This window comes from Alosa alosa, chromosome 22 (assembly GCF_017589495.1).
Source record: "Alosa alosa isolate M-15738 ecotype Scorff River chromosome 22, AALO_Geno_1.1, whole genome shotgun sequence".
NCBI lineage: Eukaryota > Metazoa > Chordata > Actinopteri > Clupeiformes > Clupeidae > Alosa > Alosa alosa.
Window position 1 is genome coordinate 13770768 of NC_063210.1, and position 9836 is coordinate 13780603.

At 42.4% G+C, this 9836-nt stretch overlaps 1 protein-coding gene across 1 annotated transcript; it reads left to right on the forward strand.

Moving 5' to 3' along the window:
- Positions 1-787: 787 nt before the first annotated feature.
- On the forward strand, positions 788-6889 carry LOC125287874 (peptidyl-prolyl cis-trans isomerase A-like). Its single transcript, XM_048233938.1, has 6 exons — positions 788-1030; positions 1300-1330; positions 4198-4286; positions 4806-4902; positions 6291-6366; positions 6722-6889. Exons 1-6 carry the CDS (start codon positions 893-895, stop codon positions 6855-6857), a joined length of 567 nt encoding a protein of 188 aa, XP_048089895.1. The 5' UTR covers positions 788-892; the 3' UTR covers positions 6858-6889.
- The last annotated feature ends 2947 nt before the right edge of the window (positions 6890-9836 follow it).

The following is a 9836-nucleotide window of genomic DNA, read 5'->3' on the forward strand; positions in this document are numbered from 1 at the left end:
AGAACTGATTATATGTTAGTTCATGTGGGACGTCAAAAGGCATGACCGATTCAACCGGCCAACAGTGGAATGACCCAGACTGGAATGATATTCTCAAAAGGATCATGAAAACTGGCACGTGCGTTTCTTCCTGGTGTTGCACTTCCTGCATTCATTGAGCCAGAGCCCGTCTACGGAGAGCCTGGCCACAACGTATTAAGTCCCATTGTACCGAATTTTGGTTGCAGTTCCACAAGATTTCCACTGGGGGCGATCGCCATGAGTGCAGAATGAATGGGAGTCAATGGAGCTAGACGGCTAAATTTGTCTTTTTCACCTGATTGTCGTTGACAAATCTCAGATTTGATTGTAGTTTGTATAACTTCAATATGAGTTATAGGTCAAAAGTTGAATGAACGAGTACTTATGTCCTTTTGATTTCTTACAGTTTGGGTCGTTGTTACCCATAACACGCTAGCATTGTGCTAATAAGTGACATCATTGACACGTTTGAAAGGCTTTTTAGAACAATTAAGTGACTTTAAAAAATATAATACTCCACCAAGTGTATTTTCTTTGACTCCCCTTTCGAATACAGTATTCAAATTACTTGAAAAAAAAATATATCCCGAGAAAAGTGGATTTTGAGGGGTACAGCTCCATAGACCTCCATGCATTCTGCACTCGTGGACGAGCGCCCTCATGTGGAACCACAGACGGAACTGCAACCAGTTCAGAAACCGGAAGTTTTCCGAGAGTGGCAGTTCTCCCCTTATTAGACATTCTCTCTGCTCTGATTGAGCCCCAAAGGAACACACGTGACATGTGTGTCGGTTTTGTAACGCTGTAGAGTTGACGAGGCTGCCCAGCCGACACTCATTCAAAAAGTGAAGTTAACCACGACGATATCACAATGCTTATTCCAAATGGACGATTCCGAATTTGTACATTGGCGTTCACTGCCGCTAGGATGTTTACGACTGGTCCAAACCCAGTCGTTTACTTTGACATTGCTGCAGACAACCAACCTCTTGGAAGAGTAACCTTTGAGGTAAGAACGACTTGGCAGTAAATGACACTAGGTGATTGACCTGCGGCTACAATATTCTTGATTGCAATATTAGAATGTAAAAATACTTCTAGGTGTTCTCACAATATAATACTTAGCGTGCATGTTTAGTTTTTTGCACAACAATTATGCTAATCACGGATGAGAAATTCAGCAGACATAACGTGACCTCTAACTGTGTGTCCTACGGTTTTGAAGAACAACTGACTTAAATACACCGAATAAGATTGTTTTTGTTTTATTTTTTGCAGTTGCGAGCTGACGTGGTACCAAAAACAGCAGGTAGGTAAATAAGTCCTCTATTTTTGCACTAGCAAGTCATGGCTAGTAGGCCTACGGTGTAATTGGTAGACAACACAAGTTAAGACAAGTGTCACCTACAGAATCTAAGCCAAGACTGGCCAAGATAGATAGATAGATAGACAGATAGATACTTTATTGATCCCCAGGGGAAATTCAAGGTCTCAGCAGCATACAGACAACACAAACACATTTTTTAACAGCAGAAAGAGTAATTAAAGTATATCATATAAAAACACAGTACAGTAAGGACAGTAGAAGATAAAGAATATGCTAAATATACTAAAATACAAATTATACTAACTAACACTTAATCTAAATCAATTCTAAAAACAGTATCCACATAGTGGTGATTAATCAATCAGAGGCGCTTGCAATGACTGAGGCAGGGACTGAGCCTGTGATTCTCTGTGCATAGTAAGGTAAGGTAAGGTGTTCTGTGTGAATGACTGTCATGGTGATAGTGCAATGGTGATAGTGGCCATGGTGATAGTGCAAATCAGTAAGTCCAACAGTGCAACAATGCAGAAATAAAGTAAAGTAAAGTCTATATATCTATATATTTAACTATTTTAAGAAAAGGTATAAGTGTGGCCACAGTTTGGCTGTGGCATGGAGGGAGGGGTTATGCATATGTGCTAATATAGCACGCAAACAGTGAGGCAGAAAGACAGTGGTAAAAGTGGCTAACGGACAGACAGTATCCAAACATGGAGGGAGTGAAGAGGCAGACAGACTATGCAGAGAAGTCTATCTCTCCTCTTCCCTTAAGTGAAGCATTGAACAGTTCATTGGCCCTGGGGACAAATGACTTTCTCAGTCTGTCTGTTGTGCAAGGCAGTGAGCGAAGTCTCCAGCTGATCAGGCTCTTCTGCTTAACAACAGTGCTGTGGAGTGGGTGACGCTCATTGTCCAAGATGTTGATCAGTTTGTTCAGGGTCCTTTTGTCAGATAGCGAAGTGATGCACTCCAGTTCAGCTCCCACTACAGAGCCAGCTTTCCTTACCAGCCTGTCAATTAGCCCCGCATCCTTCTTCCTTGTGCTTCCTCCCCAGCATACTACTGCATAGAAGAGGACGCTGGCAACAACAGACTGGTAGAACATCCTGAGGAGCTTGCTGCACACATTGAAGGACCGCAGCCTCCTCAGGAAGTACAGCCTGCTCTGCCCTTTCTTGTAGAGTGCATCAGTGTTGGCTGACCAGTCCAGTTTATTGTCCAGGTGGAGACCCAGATACTTGTAGGTGCCTCCATCAATGTGGACTGGTACCTCCGGAAATCCACCACCATCTCCTTGGTCTTTGAAGTGTTGAGTTAAAGATGATTGAGTTTGCACCATTGCACAAAGTCCTCCACCAGGCTTCCGTACTCCTCCTCCTGCCCGTTCCTGATACACCCCACAATTGCAGTATCATCAGAAAACTTCTGCATGTGGCATGACTCGGTGTTGTAGCAGAAGTCAAATGTGTACAGGGTGAACAGGACTGGAGAGAGCACAGTTCCCTGTGGCGCTCCGGTGCTGCTGATCACAGTGTCAGGGAGACAGTTCTTCAGTCTGACGAACTGTGGTCGCTCGGTCAGGTAATCTGTAATCCAGGTTACCAGGTGAGCGTCCACACCCATCTGCAAGAGCTTGTCTCCCAATCTGAGGGGTTGGATGGTGTTAAAAGCACTTGAGAAATCAAAGAACATGATTCTCACAGCACTTTTCCCCTTGTCTAGGTGGGAATGTGTCCTGTGTAGAAGATAAGTGATGGCATCGTCCACGCCCCACTTTCTCCTGGTAAGCAAACTGTAACGGGTCTAGTGCATGGCGCACCTGGGGTCTGAGCATACCTAAGACCAATCAGCCATTGTCTTCATCACATGTGATGTAAGAGCGACAGGTCTGTAGTCATTAAGCTCACTAGGGTGTGGCTTCTTAGGGACAGGGGTAAGACATGATATCTTCCACAGTGTTGGAACTTGTCCAAAGCGTAGGCTCAAATTGAAGATGTACTTCAGTGGCTCCCCCAGTTCAGCAGCACAGGCCTTGAACACAGTCTGTCAGGCCCCGCTGCTTTATTGCTGCGCAATTTCTTTAGTTGGACTGTCACTTGATCTGTTGTAATGGTGAGGGGTGTAAGGGGAGGGGAGGGGGAGGGGTGCATCTGGGATCTGTGTGTTTGATGGCTGTTGACTGAGGTCGTTGTCACCTCATTGTTCGTGATCGCCATGTGGGGGAGAGGTGCCAAATCCAGTGATGATGGAGGTGAGTGTTGCACTGGTATTGAGGGGGGGTGGAGGCTGGGGGATGGTGGACAGACCACTGCTATTGGAGCTGGAGCAGGGCAGTCAAACCTGTTGTAGAAGTGGTTCAACTGGTTCACCCTGTCCAGTTCCCCCTCCACAGAGCTGCTGTTCTTCTTCAGGCCAGTGATGACCTTCATGCAGTCCCATGTCTCCTTTAAGTTGTTTTCCTGCAACTTCTGTTCCACCTTCCTTCTGTAGTCCTCCTTAGCTTCCTTCAGCTTGAATTTGAGTTCCCCTTGCACGCGCCTCAGCTATGCCATGTCCCCCTTTCTGAACGGCATCTTTTTCCTGTTAAGAAGGGTCTTAACATTGCTGGTTATCCAAGGCTTGTTGTTGGGAAAGCAGCGTACAGTTCTGGTGGGAACAACAATGTCCATGCAGAGCTGCACCCGTGATTAAGCTGCAATGTATTAGACCTGTAGTAGGCTATAGTAGGCAATATTGTGTTTGTTGATATGTGACAGTAGTACCAGTGATGTTACTATGGCATATATCAAAGATTGAATCACAAGTCACATGTTTTATCATTAACATAATGTGTGTGCGTTTCCCCTCAGAAAACTTCCGTGCCCTGTGCACAGGAGAGAAAGGATTCGGTTACAAGGGATCAATATTCCACCGGGTCATCCCCCAGTTCATGTGCCAGGTACAGTCCATAATTTGTCATTGTGTCCTATTCTGTGTGATCCTTTATAGCAGGGATTCTCAATGTCCCCCTTCTGGGGGACAACATTTTCTGAGAACCCATATAGTTGTATTTCGACGAGGTGGACTGACAGTTAGTTGGAATATAAGCCAAGCTAAGCAACAGTAATGGTTATACTCCACTTTCAGAACTACTGCTTTATACCACTTGAGCTTATGTAAACGCTGGTTTGGACTTGCAGCACATATTTTCATCACATCCGTACAAGACCAAGCATGCATCGATTAGTTTTTTCCCCTCTGTTGTCCAAAGTGACTTATGTCAACTTTGTCAGTTGGTGCCTTGCTCACGGGCACAATGGTAGAAGCCAGGAATTGAACCCACAACTTTTCAGGCTACTGCTCGCTAGCCTAGCTCCTTAACCACTACACTACCACCGCCCCTTACATGCTTACTTGTAGTTAATAATTTACTAACTACAAGTGTGAGTGGTTAATAATCTTTGACATTTACTTCTAGGGAGGAGACTTTACCAACCACAATGGCACCGGAGGGAAGTCCATATATGGAAGGACATTTCCAGATGAGAACTTCAAGCTGACACATACTGCCGCTGGTAAGATGTTGGTCATCCCCAGCATGATCTATTTTTTGTTTTCTCCAAGAACTGTGGAGTAACATTAAAGCAGCACTTTGCTAGTTTTTTACCCAAATATATCAGCTTCAACCCAAAACTACATTGGATACCTTTAAGTTGTAAATTGGTATGCATAGTACTTGTTTATCAAAGTACTGTCTGTGATTCTGGCAACAGTTTGTTGATATTTGGGCTCAACAGCCAATAGAATTGCACCTCTGCCACCTGTGCTCCTGGAGTGTCCTCTTGATTAGCTGGATTTGTGTGTGCCCCCCCCCCACCATTTATAGTCAGAACTGTATGCAAAACGGAGTTATTATGAACGCACACTCAGAACGGATAGCCAGTGGACCACAATGTGCCCTGGATTAGAATAGTGGACTGTGTCTTTAATTGGTGTGTGTGAACAGGTGAAGAAAAAAAGCCCACAGCTTTAAAAAAAAACAACAAAAAAAAACACAGGAAGCAAACTCAAACCACCACTGAAACTCTTGCACAGGTCGTCCGCCTTCATTAAGCATGTTATGCACTCAACACCCTCATTCTCAAAACTTGTGTTCAGACAACCACTCTTGGTTACCTCTAGATCAGTGTGATCAGTTTGACGTGTGGGATGCAAATATGACAAGCGCATCTATGGGTTTTTTTTATGGGGTTTTTTTTTTAGCCTTTTTTACTTGGCCAGTTTCTTTGTTCCACCATGTCTAGCCACAGTTACCACAGTGACTCAGTTTGTTCCAAGAGCTAGTTTCGGACCACAGGTGTACGTGCAAATAATGGACATAAGCCATCTATTTTAGTAGGTGTGGCAAGGCTTGGACTCAAAAGGCTTAAAACCCCATTGCATCAGCCCCTGTGGTGTAAACAGAGACATGTAATTCAGAGCTCTGTGGAACAAGAGCATTAGGAGGTTTTAAATGAATGGTCAGACTGATTAAAACCCCTTTCTGTCCACCTGAGGGAGTCATTGAGCCATGAACATGAGAACACAGAACTTTTTTTGGCCAGACAGACATGACCCACTTTTAAGGGCCAGAAGGAGTCAGTTTACTAATATAATTACTCAAAGTTCTTCACATTCTAAACGCACCCCATTCCACCTGGGAATGGGCTTCAGAGTGATCTAATTGGCTCCGATAATCTCAGGAGTTTTTGTGTCTATCAGGACGGTTGGATTTGCTGGTTCAACCTAGGGTTAGACCTTAACAATCAGTTGCAGGGCATTTTATTCTGCTGATGAGATTATACTATTGTGAGTCCAGAAAGAGAAAGAATACAAAAGTGAGTGATGTTAGTCGTTGAAATGTTAGTAATGCACTATTACTTTTATCTTCTGTGCCCTAAACTGGAATGTTGATGCTTTGCAGGGATCTTGTCCATGGCCAACGCAGGGCCCCACACAAATGGCTCTCAATTCTTCATCTGCACAGCCAAGACAGAGTGGTGAGTGCCAGAGGATCCCAGGGGTCAGGGACACTCAGCTTGATTTAGGCGTGCGGCTATGTGTTTGGGCGTGTGGGGGTGGATGCATTGGTAAAGGAGTGGAGTGAGGGACATTAACTGCTATTCTTGTGTTTATTGTGTGTGTGTGTGTGTGTGTCGGGGGGTGCATTAAAGAAAGTATTGTGTGATTGAAGAGTATGGGTATGAAAGAAAGAGACAAAGAGAGCGAGGCGTTTGGTGAGAAAAAGAGAGTGAAATGGAGGAAAGAAGAGAGAATAACAGTGAACGAGTTCACCCAATCTGTGAAATAAACCTAACTGTGTGTGTGTGTGTGTGTGTTTCTGTCTTGTCCTAGGCTGGATGGCAAGCATGTTGTGTTTGGCAGTGTGAAGGAGGGCATCGAGGTAGTGCAGAAAGTGGAGGCCCTGGGCTCGCGCTCTGGGCGCACCGCCAAGCGGATCACCATCACCGACTGCGGCGAGCTCAAGTAGACCCCCGGTGCTCTGGCACCCCAAAACCCCCTTCCGAAACACCTACTGTGAATGTCAAAAAATGAGTCCGTTGTGAAGACGGTCAGCCGGACGATGGTACGGTGTGGTGGGCTGAGGACGTCCAGGCGAGAATCTTTTTTTAACTCTTCTAATTTTGTTTATTATTCTTTTTTTAGTCGACCACGCTGTGCTGAGAGGCTTGTTTGTCAAGAGCCTGATTTTTGAAAAAGGGCAGGGCCAGAGCCGTCTTTAAAGCTGTGATTGGTCCAAGTTCATTTCTATCTTGAATCCCCAGGGGGCACTTAATCGGATCTCGATCTTGATCTCTCCTCAGATCAGGGTAATACTTGTGTGTGAATCGTCAGCATTTACCTCGTAAGTTCCTCTCAAAATATGTCGATTTTTTGTAAAAAGAGCAACCGAACGTATACTGGAATGTGACATTGTGAGGTGTGAATTGCGTGGCTTTAAATGAGAATTTTTGGAAACGGCAGTTCTAAACTGAAATAAAGTCATACCAACGGTGCTAACTTTGATTTTTGTCATCTGTTTTTGAACTTCTCCGGCCATTTACCTCACAACACATTCCTGGCTTGAGTTTCGTTTGATGTACCTGTCTGTGTTGATGGGGCTTTCACCCTCTCTGTTAACAGCTACCTGAGACTTGCTGTACAGTTTGTAAATCAGCGGAATGTGACAATCTAGTAACATGCAAGGTATAAATGGAGTGACATTTTAAAGGCATTCATGCCAAGGTGTTGATGTGAAGAAGTTTATAAAGATCTTATTAATGTGGCAAGAAATTTTTGGGCACTATAGGCCTATGTCAAATTAAAGGGATACTCCGGAGTAAAAACATCCTGGGGTCTATTTATGGTTGATAATGGGTTCAAACTTTCGCTTGGGAGCAAAATTACGTTAATCGGAGGAGTTTTGAGCTAGACCGTTATTTGCATTAGCAACAATGGTTTGTAGCATGTTGCAGCGGGCATACAGCCATGCCAATAAATCACTATTTTCAAACCACTGACAAAGTTCAAAATAGCCTTACACTTCGGTGGTAGTGTCCATGGGTATCCTACAGATAAACCAAAGTATTGCAAACTCTTAAAGTGAAGAGAGGCTATAACAAGGAGGGTTTCTGAAGGCAACACACATTGCCTTACTTCTGTTCCAGTAGCTTCAACTCAGTGGGCACACCTAACCCTAACCTTTTCTTTTTACTCTAATCAGTAGGCAGAGCTTTTTTCACTATGTGAGGTGTCAAGAGATCCAGCACAGCTCTACTTATCAACAACTATGACATGTAGGTTTCAGTAAGGGAAAAGAAAAGGAGGTCTTGCACAAAGATTTCTAACCTTTTTTTATATATAACTTGTCACATTGATTATTTCATCTGCCTTCAAATGCTGGTCACGCATATTAAAAATACATAAAACACCATACAAGGTACATAGTTTCGTTCTCCAACCCTGCTATTTCAGAGCCATAGATGATCTCTCCCATGGCATACACCTACATAGAATCTTCCCACTCCTAAAACCTTTTTGACAACGGTCATCTCCATGGTTTGATATATATTCCTCTTGAATTTGACTCGTGTGTGTGTGTGTGTGTTGCTGATAAACTTCATGTGGCCAGGGTTGTTTCATCTCCTGGATTCATTAAGTCTTTTTATTTCCCAAAAATCACAGACTTGTGAGTTCCGCCCATGTTTTTACAGACGTTCAAACATAATATGGAAAAAGTGAAAAGGATTACAAACACAGAAACTTTGGTATTAGCTGTAGTCCATTCCTCCTCATGGACATTCCTTACCAATATGGACGTTTTCATTTAGTGCTATCCTAATGAGTAAAGATAGTAATCCCTATAATTATTAGGTTTCAGTATGAACAAATTTGTACAATAATACATTGGCAGGAAAAATACAGCTTCATGATCAAACTGGTTATAATGCATTGAGTTATTTTCCCTTTTCTCACAACAAACATCCTTTATAGACACATGTAACATAACCATAACTGGGATATAATGCTAGAAATAGCATTGCATGCATGACAAAACAAACCTCTCGTCTGATAAAATGCTTTCCCTGATGATGTTAAGACAAAGTAATATTAATTTTGTTCAACAGTTATTGCTCATCAATGCGTAGTCATTGTTGTTCAACCTCTGATCAGATTAATAAGAAAAGAGTATTAAAAATGCCAACAATGTAATTTTTTTTTAGGAATCTTACAAATGATTATATATGTTTCAAAATACACACAAACATATTTTACTAATAACAGGCACTTGGAACACAAACTGGTTAATTAATACTGATAATATACTCTTCAGGAAATCATAACAACTCAACCATATCTCTACAGAATGAGTGAAAGATGTGTATACCATTTCTGTAGACATCTAGACTTCACATCGTAATGTACTGTAGCATATTTTATACAGATACAATTGGTGTAAAAACAAAATCCTTATAAATATTTCCTGTAAGATACCTCCGAGATTGTGAGATACTTAAAACTCCCATGTTTCTGGTAACAACCAAAGAAACAAGCTTTAAACTATTGATGAAATACAAAATGCCTTAAATGGCAGTTATCAAATATATACAGACATGTGCAATACCACCTTAACTAGGGAATAAACCATTTTTCTCTTCCTGTCTAGAAATGCCAAAACTTTGTTATAAAAAAAAAAAAATATACAGCTTTGATTTTGGTACATAAAACCAATCCATAGTCAAGTATATGTGCTACTTAAAAGCTACAATTTGTGTCACAAAGACTGAAAGAATGCCTTAATGGCCTTATTAAAATCTCAGGAAGAACAGGTAGATTCCATCATATTTAAGTAAAAACCAATCAAACACGTAGAAGAGAGCCTAGACATTTATCTCTCTTTGAGGGCATAGGAATTGGGCTAGCCAACACATTAAGTGATAGAAAACTGGCATGGAAGTGTTTCAAGAAC

Bases quoted from the DNA above. Each gene is read 5' to 3' on its own strand.
- LOC125287874 (XM_048233938.1), top strand. From the start codon at position 893: ATGCTTATTCCAAATGGACGATTCCGAATTTGTACATTGGCGTTCACT. The intron at 4,903-6,290 runs GTAAGATGTTGG...GATGCTTTGCAG, and splicing joins GCTGACACATACTGCCGCTG to GGATCTTGTCCATGGCCAAC. The intron at 6,367-6,721 runs GTGAGTGCCAGA...GTCTTGTCCTAG, and splicing joins TGCACAGCCAAGACAGAGTG to GCTGGATGGCAAGCATGTTG.